The sequence below is a fragment of the Mustelus asterias genome, chromosome 2, assembly GCF_964213995.1.
Source record: "Mustelus asterias chromosome 2, sMusAst1.hap1.1, whole genome shotgun sequence".
Taxonomy (NCBI): domain Eukaryota; kingdom Metazoa; phylum Chordata; class Chondrichthyes; order Carcharhiniformes; family Triakidae; genus Mustelus; species Mustelus asterias.
The window spans coordinates 151,055,599-151,075,868 of NC_135802.1; the positions used below are offsets into that span (position 1 = coordinate 151,055,599).

A 20,270-nucleotide genomic window follows, 5' to 3' on the forward strand; every position below is an offset into this window, starting at 1 on the left:
TTGGTCACAATGCACAGTTGTTCTGGACTAAGATTAAAAACAACATAAGTACAATTAAGTCAACTCATCCACAGTTTTTTTATAATAATTCCCAGCCCAAGATTCGCCCAGAATAAATGCTTGGTTCGCTATGCTGAAAGTTCCTGAGATACATAATGCACAGGCTTTGAAGTAAAATTAACACTCGGAATGAGTGACACAGTGGTCAGCACTGCTGCCTCACAGCGCCAGGGTTCAAATGTGGCCTTGGATGACGGTCTGTCTGGAGTTTGCACGTTCTCCCAGTGTCTGCGAGGGTTTCCTCCGGGTGCTCTGGTTTCCTCCCACAGTCCAAAGATGTGCAGGTTAGGTTGATTGGCCGTGCTAAATTTCCCCTGCGTGCCAGAGGGAATAGTAGGGTAAATACATGGGGTTACGGGAATTAGGATCTGGGTGGGATTGTTGCCAGTGCAGGGCGATGGCCAAATGACCTCTTTCTGCACTGTCGGGATTCGATGATTAATCCTCATTGACTATTAAAATTCTTACTTGTTTATGTCAGCCTCCTATTTATTGACAGCAGCTCAGCCTTCAACACCATTATTCTTATAAAACTCATTTCCAAACTCCATGAACTGGGCCTCGGCACCTCCTAGACTTCCTAACCCTCAGACCACAATCAGTAAGGATAGGCAACGACACCTCCTCCATGATTATCCTCAACACCAGTGCCCCACAAGGCAGTGTCCTCAGCCCCTTACTATACTCCTTATACACCTATGACTGTGTGGCCAAATTCCCCTCCAACTCAATTTTCAAGTTTGCTGAGGACACCACCATAGTGGGTCGGATCTCAAACAATGATGAGATGGAGTACAGGAAAGAGGTAGAGAATCTGGTGAATTGGTCCGACGACAATAATCTCTCCCTCAATGTCAACAGAACAAAGGAGATAGTCATCGACTTTAGGAAGCGTAGTGGAGGACATGCCCCTTTCTATATCAATGTGGACAAAGTGGAAATAGTCGAGAGCTTCATGCTTTCTAGATGTCCAGATCACCAACAACTTGTCCTGGTCCCCCTATGCCGACATTATAGTTAAGCAAGCCCACCAATACCTCTATTTTCTCAGGAGGCTAAGGAAATTTGGCATGTCCGCTACAACTCTCGTCAACTTTTACAGATGCACCATAGAAAGCATTCTTTCTGGTTATATCACAGCTTGGCATGGCTCCTACTCTGTACAAGACCGCAAGAAATTACAAAGGGTTGTGAACGAACCCAGTCCATCATGCAAACTAGTCTCCCATCCATTGACTCTTGTACACTTCCCGCTGCCTCAGAAAAGCGGCCAGCATAAACAAGGACCCCACGCACCCTGGACATACTCTCTTCCACCTTCTTCCGTTGGGAAAAAGATACAAAAGTCTGAGGATACGTACCAACTGACTTAAGAACAGCTTCTTTCCTGCTGCCGTCAGATTTTTGAATGGACCTACCTTGTATTAAGTTAATCTTTCTCTACACCCCAGCTATGACTGTAATACTACACTCTGTACTCACTTGTTTCCTTCTCTACGGTATGCTTTGTCTGTATAAGCGCACAAGAAACAATACTTTTCACTGTATAATAATACGTGTGAGAAGAATAAATCAAATGATATCTAGGAAGTTGGAGAGTTTGAGCCTTTATGTCAAATGCATTTGAAAGCTGAGCAGATTTGTTATTTAACACAAATTAAAATTCATTTGTCTTAAACCTGCACTTCTTCAGAAGGTGATGGTCTGAAACCATCAGGAATCTCATTGGCCTTTTGAAACTCAATTAATTCGAGGCTCCAAGCAGGGTTTTGATCTGCCATACTAAAATGAATGCACAATCCCTTTAAAGGGACTAACATTCCTCCAACAACACTTGTTGAAGTTGGACACATTAAGAGTGTGCCACCTAAAAAATATAGGTAAAGCAAATAGCCTCTACCCGGAGAAAAACAGTACTTTAAATAAGTGCAAGTAAACTATTCTCAAACAGCTACACCCGGATCCCACGAGACAATTAAACCATCAAATGTGAGTTTATTTGGGGCAAAACAGTTAAAAAATAAGTATAGCCTAAACATGTTGTTTTCTGTATTCTCATTTAAAAGCTAAAGTGCGTAATTTTAAATCTTATTTGCACAGGTGAAGCCAATTTATTTTTAAGTGCAATCAGGTTTATGTAAAGGTAATAACATACGTACAATAAACCTGTTAATTATAGACACCTTAGGGATTAGCATCAGCTGCCCTTTTGATTTCAGGTGTCTTTATTTTCAAATTAGTTACTGAATGTGGTTTTTAAGAAAAGAAACAGCTGAGATTGAGATCAACACCCTATCAGTTGCAACAATGCTAAGATCACACCAGTGATTAGCTTTCTTCTCTTAACAGTTTGTAGTCAAAATTTCTACTTCAGAAAGCACTCTCACTCGGAACAAGAGTATAACTTCAGGAATGAATTGTGTTTCTCAGTTCTACTCAACAGCATTATGGCACAGATCAATAAAACGGGAATGTGTTGACAGAAATAGAAGATGCTGGAGAAACTCAGCATGTCTGACAACATCTGTGGAGAGAGAATAGGGTAACAGTTTTAACAACACCAGGTTAAAGTCCAACAGGTTTATTTGGTGGCAAATAGCATTAGCTTTCGGAGCGCGGCCCCTTCGTCAGATGGAGTGGATATCTGCTCTCAAACAGGGCATACAAAGACACAAAATCAAGTTACAGAATACCGATTAGAATGCGAATCTCTACAACCAACCAGGTCTTAAAGATATAGACAATGTGAGTGGAGGGCGCATTAAGCACAGGTTAAAGAGATGTGTATTGTCTCCAGACAGGACAGCCAGTGAGATTCTGCAAGTCCAGGGGGCAAGCTGTGGGGGTTACTGATAGTGTGACATAAACCCAACTTCCCGGTTTAGGACGTCCTCATGTGTGCGGAACTTGGCTATCAGTTTCTGCTCAGCGACTCTGCGCTGTCGTGTGTCGTGAAGGCCGCCTTGGAGAACGCTTACCCGAAGATCAGACGCTGAATGCCCGTGACCGCTGACGTGCTCCCCCACAGGAAAAGAACAGTCTTGCCTGGTGATTGTCGAGCGGTGTCCATTCATCCGTTGTCGTAGCGTCTGCATGGTTTCCCCAATGTACCATGCCTCGGGACATCCTTTCCTGCAGTGTATCAGGTAGACAACATTGGCCGAGTTGCAAGAGTAGGTACCGTGTATCTGGTGGATGGTGTTCTCACATGAGATGATGGCATCTGTGTCGATGATCCGGCACGTCTTGCAGCGGTTGCTGTGGCAGGATTGTGTGGTGTCGTGGTCACTGAAGGCTGGGTAGTTTGCTGCGGACAATGGTCTGTTTGAGGTTGCGTGGTTGTTTGAAGGCAAGAAGTGGTGGGTGTGGGGATGGCCTTGGCGAGATGTGCGTCTTCATCAATGACATGTTGAAGGCTCCGGAGGAGATGCTGTAGCTTCTCCACTCCGGGGAAGTACTGGACGACGAAGAGTACTCTGTCCACACTTCAAGTCAGATTCAAAACGTTGCTTCTATTCATAGAATCCCTACAGTGAAGAAGGAGCCCATTTGGCCCATCAAGTCTGCACCGACCACAATCCCACCCAGGCCATTTCCCCATAACCGCTAGGGGGAACTAAGGGCCAATCCACCACGGCCAATCCACCTAACCTGCACATCTTCGGACTGTGGGAGGAAACCGGAGCACCTGGAGGAAACCCGCTCTCCACAGACCTGCTGAGTTTTTCCAGCATTTTCTGTTTCAGATTCCAGCATCCGCAGTATTTTGCCTTTATCTTAGAATGTATTGGCAGGTTGTGCCAATTTATTGAAGCTCTAAGGAACAATTTTAGAATAGAATAATTGAAATCATAGGACTCCTCAGTACAGAAGGAGGCCATTCGGCCCATCGAGCCTGCACCGAAAACAATCCCTCCCAGGCCATTTCCCCATGACTCCATGTATTTACCCTGCTAATCCCCCTGACACTAAGGGCCAATTTAGCATAGCCAATCCACCTAACCCACACATCTTTGGACTATAGGAGGAAACCGGAGCACCCGGAGGAAACCCACGCAGACACGGGGCGAACGTACAAACTCCACACAGTCACCCAAGGCCGGAATTGAACCCGGGTCCCTGGTGATGTGAAGCAGCAGTGCTAACCACTTTGCCATCATGCCGCCTGAACATTTAAAAGAGAAAACACAACAGGCCACATTAGGTATAGGAGTAAAACTGCAGGTTTCCAGTTCAGCAGAGAGTCTGCAGGCAGACTGACTGATAGCTGGTGCTCACAGACTTGCCCATCTCTCTATAGAGTAACAGAGAGACCCAGGACTACCATCTACCTTCACTCCCCAAAAGTAAAGTTTCTCAGTGAAGCAGATCCGCCGTGAAAACCAAGGGAAAGAAGGAAGGAAGGTCAGGGGAGAGGTGCTATCAATACTGACAGAAAAATAAAAGAAAAGCTTACATTTTATATAACCCTTATCACGGCCACCGGACATCTCAAAGTGTTTTACAGCTATTCAAGTGCTGTTTGAAATGTAGTCACTATCATTACATAGGAATGCCGAGTGTATCGACGCAATGTTCATAGAATCATAATCCCTACAGTGCAGCCCATCGAGCATGCACCAACAACAATCCCACCCAGGCCCTATCCCTGTAACCCCAAGTATTACCCTGCTAATCCTCCTGACACTGAGGGGCAATTTAGCATGGCCAATCAACCTAACCCGCACATCTTTGAACTGTGGGAGGAAACCGGAGCACCCGAAGGAAACCCACGAAGACACGAGGAGAAACTCCACACAGACAGTGACCCGAGACCGGAATCGAACTCAGGTCCCTGGCACTGTGAAGCAGCAGTGGTAATCACTGTGCCACCATGCCACCCGGTGTTAGGCAGGAAGGAACGAGTGAGTGCTCTCACTCTTATTGCACGTTTCCCTTGTTTCAGAAGCTAATGAGTTCAGGGCTGCAATTCAGCATGAAGTGACAGCATTCTGAGAAAACAGCAGCTTTTAATGAATGGGACACTCTTAACCCGCCAACTATAGCAGTAGAAGAACCATTCGCTCCCTGGAATAGGACCTCACAAGGAATTGGTCCCAAAGATAGAGCAGTTTCTCTGCCACTATGGACGCTGGGTAAGGAACTCCACTCTCTTCCCTCCCCCCCCCCGCATCCCCCCCTCATCCCCCCTCCCCCATCCCCCCCCCCTCCCCCATCCCCCCCCAACCGACAATTGTCAATTCCTTCACAGCGTTTCATGGGCCTAAGCACACTGATCTCAGGGAATTGAGAGGCTCAAGAGAATGTGAAGGGCAGAAAGGGAGCAAGCCATTATGGGAATCACCTGTGATCCTGACTCAGTGAAAATTCAAGATACAACAGTTTTGCAACAGACTGTCATGAGTTGAAGTTGTATGAAAAAACTTAGTGCTTTGAAGGCCGTCTGTAATTAATAATTCTCAAGTGTCTGTGTTTCAGAGTATCTCCTGTATATTTTGTCTGTTTACTCAGCTTTACAGGCCTCAGATAGTGAAGTATATAAACCAAGTTGAAATGTGGTGGCTATGCAATCTGGAATTGTTATTTACAAAGAAAAGTATAGGCACTAGAAAATTTAAAGAGACCTTTGTGAGTCAAGGTAGTCTTTTTCAATTACCTTTTAAAAAACAGGATTTGAATTAAATTGCTGGTTGTTTCTCAAATGACAAAGTTACTGTTGCAACATTTGCTACTTCATCTGCCTTTGGAACTAGCCCTCAGCTCATGCCCATTCAAAAGGTGGACTATAGTCTACATATGTATACAAGGATTTGCTGGCCTGATGACAAACTGTCAATTGACTAGGCATGCATGGCCCACCCACTAACAGCCACAAGTGAAGGAGGTAAGAGGAGTGATGGATTTTTGCAGCAACGCTTTCAGTAAGAGCACTGCTGCAAACTGTCACAGTTGTCAAGGAAGAATTTGCAGCATCTGCTTTAATTTAACATCATTTTAACAACTTTTTAAGCACTGAGCAAGCATACAAGATGTCAGATCAAAAAATTACAAAAACCACATGAACAGAACAAGTCAATTATTGTGTGCAGCATCATATTTGAAACAGAGTTACGGAATGACTATAGCACTCAAGGCCACCACTGGCACGCCGTGTTTATGCCGGCTTTCTATAACAGCAACTCAGCTAGGTTCCACTCCCTGTCCTTTTCCAATAGTCCTGTAACTTTTCTCTTTTCAGGTGCTTATCCAATCCCCTTCTGAAGGTTACGAGTGGACCTGCCTCCGCCTCGGGCAATGTATCCCAAATTCTAGCCACTTGCTGCATAAAAAAGTGTTTCCTCAGGTTCATCAAGACAATCAACTTAAACCGGTGCCCTCTGATGAACGACCGTACTGTCAATAAGAACAGCTTCCATGTAGCTAGATCCCTCATCATTTTGAGCACCTCTGTCAAATTTTCTCTCAATCTTATCTGCTCTTAAGGAGAACAATTACAGCTTCTCCAATCTATCCATGTACTGAACTCGCTCATCTCTGGAACCATTCTCATAAATATTTTTCTGCACCCTCTCCAAAGCCTTAACAACCTTCCTTAAGTCTATTGCCCAGAATTGGACACAATACTTCAGTTGAGAACAAACTAGTGTCTTGTGAATACTTATAATGATCTTCTTGCTTTAATGCATATACTTCTACTAATAAAGCCCAGGATCCCATATTCCTTATTGACCACTTTCTCAAGCTGCCCTTCTGCTTTCAACAAGTTGTACACGAGGGGGCCGAAGGTTTAGGGAGGATGTGCGGAAAACCTTTTTTTACCCAAAGGATGGCGAAGATGTGGAACACGCTGCCTGGTGATGGAGGCGAGGGTGGAGCGTAGTGGAGGCAAGTTGCCTCACAACCTTTAAAAAGTATCTGAATGAGCACTTGGCATGTCATAACATTCAAGGCTATGGGTCAAGTACTGGTAAATGGGATTAGATGGGAGGTCAGGTGTTTCACACGTGTCGGTGCAGACTCGATGGGCCAAAGGGCCTTTTTTGCACTGTATGATTCTATGATTCTAGTTTTGTATCATCTGCAAAGTTTGAAATTGTACACCCAAGTCCAGGTCATTAATAAATCAAGAATAGCACCCTAACAGAGATCAGGGAAACCCCACCACACATTGCCTCTACACCAAAAAATTCCACTACTTCACCACTACTTTCTGTTCCCTGCCACTCAGTCAACTTTGTATCCAAAAGAGAAATTGCTGGAAAATCTCAGCAGGTCTGGCAGCATCTGTAAGGAGAGAAAAGAGCTGATGTTTCGAGTCCAGATGACCCTTTGTCAAAGCTTTGATAAAGGGTCATCTGGACTCGAAATGTCAGCTCTTTTCTCTCCTTACAGATGCTGCCAGACCTGCTGAGATTTTCCAGCAATTTCTCTTTTGGTTTCAGATTCCAGCATCCACAGTAATTTGCTTTTATCCAACTTTATATCCATGCTGCCATGTCCCTTTTATCACATGGGCTTAAACTTTGCTGGCAAGGCTATTATGTGGCACATCATCAAATGTTTTTGTTAGCTCACGTACACCATGTCAATTCTCTATTTCCTCATCAAAAAGGTCAATCAAGCTCGGTATACACAATTTGCCTTTAGCAAATACGTGCTGGCTTTCCTTAATTAATTCACATGTACAAGTGACCGCTAATTTTATCCCAGAGAGTTGTTTTAAAAGCTCTCCTACCAATTTGCAACTCTCCAGTCCGGCAGCACCAGCCCATATTTAAGGAGGATTGCAAGATGATGGCCAGTACCTCTGCAATTTCCAGCCCTGCTTTCCTCAGTCAGCATCCTCGGATACAACCCACCAGTCCAGTTCATCTCAGTGAACCATCTCCGATTTTCCACTTAAACATTCTACACATCATCTGACATCTTTCCCTACGTGTGAATTTTCCTCTCCCCTTTTTAAATGCAGCTCAACTCCAATATCTGATGAAATTTGCAGACTTTTACCTGACAGTGCGTCCTGAGCCTCGAAGAATGTGCTGAGGCCTCCTTTCACATAGGCTAAGCTCCCCTCATTCTTCTTGTTTGCCTGCTTCCTCAAAAAATTTGCAGCAACTTTTAGTTGATCAAAGCTGGGGACATGAAAGAGAGGAAAATATAGCATATTAATACAAAAGATAAACAACAGAACAAGAATGTGATAAATTGCCTCGGCTCTTTGACAGTAAGAAACTGATCATTTAAAGGAAAAGGATTTGACTAAGTTTATTTCTAAGTAAACTCAAAACATGCAAGTATCTTCAGTCTTCCTCTACCCAAAAAATGATCAAAAATGGTATTTGCACATTATTTTAAAAATCCATCCTTAGGACGTGACCATTACTGATAATGCATTTATTGCTAACCCCAGCTACCCTTGAAATGGTCACCTCTTAAAACAACTGAAGTCCATATGATGAAGGTGCTCCTACAAGTGTTAAGGAGATGGGTTCCAGGATTTTGATTCAGTAAAATGAAGAAACGGCAATATATGTCCAAGTGAAGGTGATGCGTGGTGGAGAGAAACTTGGAGGTGATAGTGTTCCCATGTACTTGTTACTCTTGTCTTTCTAGGTGGTAGAAGTCACTGGTTTGGGAGGTGTCATCTACTTAAGACCATAAAAAATATTTTCAGGGGACCAAACACATCATTCAACTTTTAAGTTTCTAAATGTTAGTGGAAGAAAATATTCTACCTTTTTTTCCAGCCTAACAATCAGAGTAAATTTATTACAAATATCCTCTACAATTCTGAGGATGATATTAAAATATGACAATAATCTAAATACTTTTGTTCATTTGTGGGATGTGGGCGTCACTGGGTAAGCCAGCATGTATTGCCCTTCCCTAATTCCACTCGAGGAGGTGGTGGTGTGCTGCCTTCTAGAACCACTGCAGTCTATATGCCCTAGGAAGCTATTCGGAAGGGAGTACCAGGAATTTGATCCAGTGACAGGGAAGGAACAGTGACATAGTTCCAAGTCAGATGGCTTGGAGAGGAACTTGCAGATGGTGGTGTTCTCATGCATCTGCTGTCTTTGTCCTTTTACGTGGTGGAGGTCCCGGGTTTGGAGAGCACTGCTGAAGAAGTCTTGATGAGTTGCTGCAGTACATCTAGTAAATGATATACACTCGGTGATGGAGGGCAAGTTTGAGATGATGGACGGGGTGCTAATTAAGTGGGCTGCTTTTTCCTGGATGGTGTCAAACTTCTTGAGTGTTGTTGGAGCTTCACTCATCCAGGCAAGTGGAGAGTATTCTATCATACTCCTGACTTATGTCTTGTAGATGGAGGACAGGCTTTGGGGAGCCAGGAGATGAGTTACTTTCTGCAGAAGGTGGGTTCCAGGAAATGACGATTGGAATATACTTCAATAGGGTACGGATATTTCCAAAAACGCACAAAATCTTCCTTCTCGTCCTGTTAACGCGACAGATTACATTGCTCTTTCTTGATTTTTGCTTGAGCATAAAATTAAGGCAGGACAAAACAAATTAGATACAGATCAAGAATATAGTGCCATCTGGAGAATCTTACAGTATGCCTCTCTCTCCCTCGACAGCTTAAACCCGCACTTATTTTGCCAATACTATTACTATCTGGACAACCAGGCAATGAATGATAGAGTGAGTCTAATTGTTACACTCAAACATTTATTTATGGAGGCTCATTACAAACATACACCTCCAAACCCAGCATGGTTTCAGATTGCTGCTGTATATAGGAGCACATGTGAATCTCCAGTTATTGTCCACCACCTGAATAGAACTAAACATTAAGTTAATATAGTGAGTGGGCACTTGGCAGAGTGCATATCACCTCCATGTGTGTTAACTCAGTGCTGTTGGAATTACACAACTCCCCCTAAGACTTTTCCCTCCCTGGTTGATGCTCTATAGCTACAAAGTCAAAAAAGAAATAACTCTATTAAGAGCTTGCATCTCACTGAGGAGGCTTCAGATCAATCCACAACCAACAACCTGCTCTGAAAATTCTGCTCACGTTTTGACAGCTGTCATAAATTCCATCACAACAGTTGAGACAATCCACAACATTCTAAAACAATAAACAACATCCTAAAAACAAAGAAAGTTTGCCCTATCACCCGAAGTTAATACATCCTTTAAAAAATTCTAAGATCCAGATCTGGATCCATACCTTTATCAAAAAACTAATCAGTGCTTCCACGAGCCATACCCTATAATGTACCATGTTTTGTTGAAATCTGGCCATTAGTTATTGAGATACATTGCTTACAATCAAACAAACAGGAACGAAAACATTACTCTGCCTACCTTGAGTGATATCAATGATCTGGATGATAATGTGGTCAATTGGATCAGCAAGTTTGCTGATGATACAAAGATTGGAGGTGTAGTGGACGGTGAGGAAGGTTTTCAAAGCTTGCAGAGGGATTTGGACCAACTAGAAAAATGGGCTCAAAAATGGCAAATGGAATTTAACGCAGACAAGTGTGAGATATTGCACTTTGGAAGGACAAACCAAAGAAGAACGTACAGGGTAAATGGTAGGACTCTGAAGAGTGCAGTTGAACAGAGGGATCTGAGAATACAGGTACAGAATTCCCTAAAAGTGACGTCACAGGTGGATAGGGTCGTAAAGAGTGTCTTTGGTACATTGGCCTTTATAAATCGGAGTATCGAGTATAAAAGTTGGAGTGTTATGGTAAGGTTATGTAAGGCATTGGTGAGGCCGAATTTGGAGTATTGTGTACAGTTTTGGTCACCTAGTTACAGGAAGGATGTAAATAAGATTGAAAGAGTGCAGAGAAGGTTCACAAGGATGTTGCCGGGACTTGAGAAGCTGAGTTACAGAGAGAGATTGAATAGGTTGGGACTTTATTCTCTGGAGCGTAGAAGATTGAGGGGAGATTTGATAGAGGTGAATAAGATTTTGATGGGTATAGATAGAGTGAATGCAAGCAGGCTTTTTCCGCTGAGGCTAGGGGAGAAAAAAACCAGAGGGCATGGGTTAAGGGTGAAAGGAGAAAAGTTTAAAGGGAATATTAGGGGGGGCTTCTTCACGCAGAGAGTGGTGGGAGTGTGGAATGAGCTGCCGGATAAAGTGGTAAATGCATTTAACATTTTAACTTTTAACATTTAAGAAAAACTTGGACGGGTTCATGGATGAGAGGGGTGTGGAGGGATATGGTCCAAGTGCAGGTCAGTGGGACTAGGCATAAAATGGTTCGGCACAGACAAGAAGGGCCAAAAGGCCTGTTTCTGAGCTGTAATTTTCTACGGTTCTATGTTAAGTACCTAGTAGTAGTAATCCTGTTTAAGAACCACCTCTTTAAGCCATTTGAAGAGTCATAAATACACAGTAAATTTTCCCAGTCACGAAACAGTTACAGAAATTATTTCTGCACATTTTTAGTACTCAGAGTAATGCCAATGAAACACAGCAATAAATCTATTCTTGAGTAATCTAAAAATGAACGTTGTGCTATTATTCACTAACGCCCTCTGAATGAATGGTGTATAGTATGGGGAACATTGACAGGGTGATAGGGAAACAGAAGGGAAATGGAACTAACTGGATAACTCTTTCAAAGAGCCAGCTAAGGTACGATAGCTGAATGGCCCTCTTCTGTGCTGTATCTTATGATTATATGCGAAACCTGTGGGCCATGAGGAAGACAATGTGGACAATGTTAGTTCTTGAAACACACAACTACCTGAAAGCCTGTATACGTTCCAAGTTTGCACTGTACATCATGTGAAATAACAACTCATAAGCCTGTGGCATATTCATCCTTCCAAATAACTTTTCTCTCATACTCTCACACAAAATAAAACACGTGTAGTCTGACATTAATTACAGCTTCCTTGCAGAACACATCATATTGCTAAAGGCCAAGACTGACAGAGTGGTTATCTCTGGACTCTTGCCTGTACCACGGGATAGTTTAGAGAGGAATAGGGAGAGGGAAGGTTTGAATTCATGGCTGAGGGGATGGTGCAGGAGGGAGGGGTTCAGGTACTTAAGCAATTGGGGCTCGTACTGGGGAAGGTGTGACCTCTATGAGAAGGATGGTCTACACCTTAATCAGAAGGGGACCAATATCCTGGGGGGTAAATTTGCTAAGGCCATGCAGGGAGGTTTAAACTGATTCGGGGGGGGGGAGGGATCCTGAGTAGTGGGGCTGAAAGTGAGGGATGCATGGATGGGGACTGCAATGCACGGCATTGCAGAGGTGGGGTGGAGCAGGGTTTGAAATGTGTATACTTCAATGCCAGGAGTATTCGCAATAAAGTGGGTGAACTTGCAGCGTGGATCAGTACCTGGGACTTCGATGTTGTGGCTATTTCAGAGACATGGATAGAGCAGGGGCAGGAATGGATGCTGCAGGTCCCGGGGTTCAAATGTTTTAGTCGAAGTAGGGAAGGAGGTAGAAGAGGGGGAGGGGTAGCATTATTGGTCAGAGATTGTATCACAGTGTCAGAGAGGAGGTTTGATGAGGACTTATCTGTTGAGGTAGTATGGGCGGAGATTAGAAATAGGAGAGGAGAGGTCACCCTGTTGGGAGTCTTTTATAGACCTCCTAAAAGTTCTAGAGAGGTTGAGGAAAGGATTGCGGAGTCAATCCTGCTTAGGAGTGAAAGTAATAGGGCAATTGTTATGGGGGATTTTAACTTGACTAATATTGACTGGAATTGTTATAGCTCTAGCTCGTTAGAGGGGTCAGTTTTTGTTCAAAGCGTGCAGGAAGGTTTTTTGACTCAGTATGTAGACAGGCCAACTAGAGGTGAGGCTATATTGGATCTGGTGCTGGGAAATGAGCCAGACCAGGTGCTAGACTTGGAAGTTGGTGTGCATTTTGGTGATAGTGACCACAATTCGGTTACGTTCACCTTAGTGATGGAAAGGGATAGGCATGAACCTCGGGCCAATGGTTTTAGCTGGGGGAAGGGTAATTATGAGGCTATTAGGAGAGAATTAGGAAACATAGGTTGGACTAGGAGATTACAGGGACTGGGAACGTCCGACATGTGGAGTTTTTTCAAGGAGCAGCTACTGCGAGTCTGTGATAGGTATGTCCCTGTCAGGCAAGGAGGAATTGGTAGGGCTAGGGAACCGTGGTGCACCAAAAAAGTTTCTTTGTTGGTTAAAAAGAAAAAGGAGGCTTATGTTCGGATGAGACGTGAGCACTCGGGTAGTGCACTAGAAAGCTTTAGATTGGCTAAGAGGGAGTTGAAGAGCGAGCTTAGAAGGGCTAAAAGGGGACATGAGAAGACTTTGGCGGATAGGGTTAAAGAGAATCCTAAGGCGTTCTATAGGTATGTCAAGAACAGAAGGTTGGTTAGGGCAAGTTTAGGGCCAATTATAGATGGCAGAGGGAAGTTATGTGTGGAACCGGAGGAGATTGGTGAAGCATTGAACCAATATTTCTCTTCGGTGTTCACGCAAGGGGACATGAATATAGCTGAGGAGGACACTGGGTTGCAAGGGAGTAGAATAGACAGTATTACAGTTGATAAGGAGGATGTGCAGGATATTCTGGAGGGTCTGAAAATAGATAAATCCCCTGGTCCGGATGGGATTTATCCAAGGATTCTCTGGGAGGCAAGAGAAGTGATTGCAGAGCCTCTGGCTCTGATCTTCAGGTCGTCGTTGGCCTCTGGTATAGTACCAGAAGATTGGAGGTTAGCGAATGTTGTCCCATTGTTTAAGAAGGGGAACAGAGACTTCCCCGGGAATTATAGACCGGTGAGTCTCACTTCTGTTGTCGGCAAGATGTTGGAAAAAAATTATAAGGGATAGGATTTATAGTTATTTGGAGAGTAATGAATTGATAGGTGATAGTCAGCATGGTTTTGTGGCAGGTAGGTCGTGCCTTACTAACCTTATTGAGTTTTTTGAGAAAGTGACCAAGGAGGTGGATGGGGGCAAGGCAGTGGACGTGGTATATATGGATTTTAGTAAGGCGTTTGATAAGGTTCACCATGGTAGGCTTCTGCAGAAAATGCAGATGTATGGGATTGGGGGTGATCTAGGAAATTGGATCAGGAATTGGCTAGCGGATAGGAAACAGAGGGTGGTGGTTGATAGTAAATATTCATCATGGAGTGCGGTTACAAGTGGTGTACCTCAGGGATCTGTTTTGGGGCCACTGCTGTTTGTAATATTTATTAATGATCTGGATGAGGGTATAGTTGGGTGGATTAGCAAATTTGCTGATGACACCAAAGTCGGTGGTGTGGTAGACAGTGAGGAAGGGTGTCGTAGTTTGCAGGAAGACTTAGACAGGTTGCAAAGTTGGGCCGAGAGGTGGCGGATGGAGTTTAATGCGGAGAAGTGTGAGGTAATTCACTTTGGTAGGAATAACAGATGTGTTGAGTATAGGGCTAACGGGAGGACTTTGAATAGTGTGGAGGAGCAGAGGGATCTAGGTGTATGTGTGCATAGATCCCTGAAAGTTGGGAATCAAGTAGATAAGGTTGTTAAGAAGGCATATGGTGTCTTGGCGTTTATTGGTAGGGGGATTGAATTTAGGAGTCGTAGCGTTATGTTGCAACTGTACACAACTCTGGTGCGGCCGCACTTGGAGTACTGTGTGCAGTTCTGGTCCCCACATTACAGGAAGGATGTGGAGGCTTTGGAGAGGGTGCAGAGGAGGTTTACCAGGATGTTGCCTGGTATGGAGGGGAGATCCTATGAGGAGAGGCTGAGGGATTTGGGATTGTTTTCGCTGGAAAGGCGGCGGCTAAGAGGGGATCTTATTGAAACATATAAGATGATTAGAGGTTTAGATAGGGTGGATAGTGATAGCCTTTTTCCTCTGATGGAGAAATCCAGCACGAGGGGGCATGGCTTTAAATTGAGGGGGGGTAGTTATAGAACCGATGTCAGGGGTAGGTTCTTTACCCAGAGGGTGGTGAGGGATTGGAATGCCCTGCCAGCATCAGTTGTAAATGCGCCTAGTTTGGGGGCGTTTAAGAGATCCGTAGATAGGTTCATGGATGAAAAGAAATTGGTTTAGGTTGGAGGGTCACAGTTTTTTTTTTTAACTGGTCGGTGCAACATCGTGGGCCGAAGGGCCTGTTCTGCGCTGTAATGTTCTATGTTCTATGTTCTATGTTCTATTATCTGACACAAATGCATCTGATGACGAGTTAGGAGAATCTACACCACCAATTCCCGATAACCAAAATTTCAATCCAGCAGCTGAATCATAGAACAAGGAAAGATATTACTGTTCCTCTGAAGTCATAAGAATGGAGCAATCCTTGAATTTCATTGATTCTCAAATGTGGATTTCAGCCAAAAATAGATCCGCACAAGAACATAAAAATATAAGAAATAGGAGCAGGAGATGACCATTCAGCCCATTGAGCCTGCTCTGCCATTCAATATGATCATGGCTGATCTTGGGCTTCAATGCCACTTTCTTGCCCTCTTCCAATATCCCCCGATTCCCTAAGACACCAAAAATCGATCTATCTCATTATGTCACATCCACAACCCTCTGAGGTAGAGAATTCACAACCCTTTGAGTGAAGAAAGTTCTCCTAATCTCAGTCCTAAATGATTAGCCCCTTATCCTGAAATGTGCCTCTTGGTTCGATATTCACCTGCCAGGGGAAACATCCCGTCAGACCCACTCATAATCTTGAGTGTTTCAGTGAGATTACCTCTCATTCGTGCAAACTCCAGTGAATAAAGATCCAATTTACTCAGCCTCAACATTATAAGAGAACACCCTCTACCCAGCAACCTATCTATTGAACCTCCGCTGTACTCCCCACAATGCAAATATATCCTTCCATAAACATGGAGATCAAAATTGCACACAGCATTCCAGGTGAGGTCTCTTCCCAAAGCCCCATGAGTTGTAACAAGACTACTTTATTCTTTGTTATTACTCAATGTGTTGAAGTTTGCTCCCTGTCCATTTTTTAAGAAAATGCATAATACTCTAGAGCTGTACAAGGGCTGCAAGAGTCAGGCTCATAATTAATTCTGGTCCTAATTTCATGCCAATCACTTGAAGTTTCTCAGCACAGAATTACCGTCTCAATTTCTTGTGTGAAAAACTCCAAGACAGGGTACTGTTTCAGTAAAAATCTGTCCCAGATTGTTTCTCATACTCAAGAACCTCGACAAGAAACAAAATAGTACACAACTGCGTCACTGGTTTTCTGACTGGATAGTGCTCTATTTATTCACTATTGTCAACTAAAGTTCTTTAGTTAAGAGTGGCTTAAAGGGAACAGAACTGGTGCTTGCAAGCAAATTTAGAATAAAGTTATAGTGTCTGTCAGTCACTTGTCTTAAATTTTGTTGTTTTATAGGTGGTCAGAGCTAAGACTGACTTCCACTTCCTGTTACCTGTGTTTTAAATTTAGACTATGGAGCTTTTATGTTTACACTTGCAAGATTCAGGCAGGAAAGTAATTTTAAGCACAAATCAACTTCCTTCAAGGGAGAAAACAGACAAAAGTTAACCAAAACAGCAGAACTCTCAACCCTGTACCTGGGTTAAGTAGAGTACATATTTTTTTTAAAGTTGTGGTTCAATCTACCCATTATTTTATTTTCTCCACATGCAAACTACATTCTCTGTAGCACAAGCATCTCAGAAAAGAAGTCTCATAACCTACATTATTCAATGTGTTTTTTTTCTCTCCGTGGATTTTGAATTAACAAGGACCCCTGATTCCATGAGCACAAGAACGTCTTCAGGACGGTTTGTAAAAGGGAAGTTGATATTTCAGACAATAATCACTTCCTCTTGAATAAGACAAAATGATACACCACCCAATCCTCTTTGCCAACTAGGCTTTAGGTTCACTTTAAAATCAACATATTGAACCATTGCTACATCTTTAAAACCATGAAAAAAAAAGAAGACAGTGGCATAAAATCATCCACTCACAGGCAGCACAGTGGTTAGCACTACTGCCTCACAGTGCCAGGGACCCAGGTTCGATTCCCGGCCTTGGGTCACTGTCTGCGCGAAGTTTGCATGTTCTCCTTGTGTCTGCGTGGGTTTCCTCCGGATACTCTGGTTTTCTCCCAGTCTGAAAGACGTGCTGTGTAGGTGCATTGGCCATTCTAAATTCTCCCTCAGGTGCGGAGTGTGATGGCTAGGGGATTTTCACAGTAACTTCATTGCAATGTTAATGTAAGCCTACTTGTGACACGAATAAATAAACTTTTATAAGATAATTTGCCCATATACTATCAAGTGAGAAAACATAAGAACATAAGAAATAGGAGCAGGAGTAGGCCATCTAGCCCCTCGAGCCTGCCCCGCCATTCAAAAATATCATGGTTGATCTGATAGTGGTTTAGTTCCACTTACCTGCCCGCTCCCCAAAACCCTTAATTCCCTTATTGATCAGAAATCTATCTACCTGTGACTTAAACATATTTAACGAGGTAGCCTCCACTGCTTCAATGGGCAGAGAATTCCAGAGATTCACTACCCTCTGAGAGAAGAAGTTCCTCCTCAACTCTGTTCTAAACTGACTCCCCCTTATTCTGAGGCTGTGTCCTCTAGTTCTTGTTTCCTTTCTAAGTGGAAAGAATCTCTCTGCCTCTACCCTGTCTAGCCCCTTCATTATCTTATATGTCTCTATAAGATCTCCCCTTCGCCTTCTAAACTCCAACGAGTACAGGCGCAATCTACTCAATCTCTCCTCATAAGCTAACCTCCTCATCTCCGGTATCAACCTGGTGAACCTTCTCTGTACTCCCTCCAAGGCCAATATATCCTTCCGTAAATAAGGGGACCAAAATTGCACACAGTACTCTAGTTGCGGCCTCACCAGTAACTTGTAGAATTGCAGCAAGACCTCCCTGCTTTTATACTCCATCCCCTTCGTGATAAAGGCCAACATTCCATTTGCCTTCTTGATCACCTGCTGCACCTGCAAACTGAGTTTTTGCGATTCATGCACAAGGACCCCCAGGTCCCTCTGCACAGTAGCATGTTGTAATTTTTCACCATTTAAATAATAATCCATTTTACTATTATTCCTTCCAAAGTGGACAACCTCACACTTGTCAATGTTATACTCCATCTGCCACTCACTTAGCCTATCCAAATCTCTCTGCAGACTTTCCGCATCCTCCACGCAATTCGCTTTCCCAATCATGTGTGTGTCATCCGCAAACTTTGTTACCCTACACTCGGTCCCCTCCTCCAGATCATCTATGTATATGGTAAACAGTTGAGGCCCCAGCATCGATCCCTGTGGCACGCCACTAGTCACCAACTGCCAACCAGAAAAGCACCCATTTATTCCAACTCTCTGCTTCCTGTTAGATAGCTAATCCTCAATCCACGCTACCACCTTACCCCCAGCTCTGTGTACCTTAATCTTCTGCAGCAACCTTTTGTGAGGCACCTTATCGAACGTCTTCTGGAAATCCAAAAACACCACATCCACCAGTTCCCCTCTGTCAACCACACTCGTTACATCTTCATAAAAATCCAGTAAATTCGTCAAACACGACTTTCCCTTCATGAATCCATGCTGCGTCTGCTTGATCGAACCATTTTTTCCAAGTGTCCTGCTATTTCTTCTTTAATGATGGATTCCAGCAATTTCCCAACTACGGACGTTAAGCTAACAGGCCTGTAGTTACCCGCCTTCTGTCTACCTCCTTTTTGAAACAGTGGCGTCACATTAGCTGTTTTCCAATCAGCCGGCACTTCCCCAGAGTCCAGCGAATTTTGATAAATTACAGCCAGCGCATCTGCTATTACTTCTGCCATTTCTTTCAGTACCCTGGGATGCATTCCATCCGGGCCTGGGGACTTGTCTACCTTTAGTCCCATTAGCCTACCAAGCCCTACCTCTTTAGTAATAGTAATCGTTTTAAGGACCTCACCCCCTACAGTGTCACGACCGTCAATTTTTGGTAAGCTATTTGTGTCCTCTACCGTGAAGACCGACACAAAAAACTTGTTTAAGGCCTCGGCCATTTTCTCGTTTCCCATTATTAAATCCCCCTTCTCGTCTTCTAAGGGTCCAACATTTACTTTAGCTACTCTTTTCCTTTTTATATATTTGTAAAAACTTTTACTATCAGTTTTTATATTTTGTGCTAGTTTAGTTTCATAATCATAGAAGAATCATAGAAACCCTACAGTACAGAAAGAGGCCATTCGGCCTATCGAGTCTGCACCGACCACAATCCCACCCAGGCCCTACCCCCATATCCCTACATATTTTACCCATTAATCCCTCTAATCTACGCATCCCAGGACACTAAGGGGCAATTTTATCATGGCCAATCAACCTAACCCGCACATCTTTGGACTGTGGGAGGAAACCGGAGCACCCGGGAGGAAACCCACGCAGACACGAGGAGAATGTGAAAACTCCACACAGACAGTGACCCAAGCCGGGAATCGAACCCAGGTCCCTGGAGCTGTGAAGCAGCAGTGCTAACCACTGTGCTACCGTGCCGCCCCAATCTATCTTTCCTTTCTTTATCGCTTTCTTAGTAGTTCTTTGTTGTTTTTTAAAGCTTTCCCAATCTTCTAATTCCCCACTAGTTTTGGCCACTCTGTACGCATCGGTTTTTAATTTAATGCTCTCCTTTATTTCCTTAGTTATCCACGACTGGTTATCCCTTTTCTTACATTCCTTCTTTATCACTGGAATATATTTTTGCTGAGTACTGAGAAAAATCTCCTTAAAAATCCGCCACTGTTGCTCAGCTGCCCTACCAACTAGTCTGCGCTCCCACTCTACATTAGCCAATTCTGCCCTCATCCTATTGTACTCCCCTCTGTTCAAGCAGAGGACACTGGTTTGGGACCCTACTTTCTCACCCTCCATTTGTATTAGAAATTCAACCATATTGTGATCACTCATTCCAAGAGGATCCCTCTCAAGTAGATCATTAATTTTACCTATCTCATTACACAGGACCAGGTCCAAGATCATAGAATCATAGAAACCCTACAGTGCAGAAAGAGGCCATTCGGCCCATTGAGTCTGCACCGACCACAATCCCACCCAGGCCCTACCCCCATATCCCTACATAACTCAGATAACTCGCTCCCTCGTAGGTTCTGTAACATACTGTTCGAGGAAACTATCCCAACAGCTTTCTAAGAACTCTTCCTCAAGTCCATCGTGTCCGACTTGAGTCAACCAATCAATATGCAGGTTAAAATCCCCCATGA

The 20,270-nt window shown here is 43.7% G+C and overlaps 1 protein-coding gene across 2 annotated transcripts in view; it reads right to left on the reverse strand.

Moving 5' to 3' along the window:
- exoc2 (exocyst complex component 2) overlaps window positions 1-20,270 on the reverse strand; it is a 268,711-nt gene that overhangs the window by 151,715 nt on the left and 96,726 nt on the right. For both annotated transcript variants that reach the window (XM_078198474.1, XM_078198482.1), the window contains exon 6: window positions 8,068-8,192. In XM_078198474.1, the coding sequence (XP_078054600.1) occupies window positions 8,068-8,192 (125 nt within the window). The remainder of the gene's footprint in view (window positions 1-8,067; window positions 8,193-20,270) is intronic.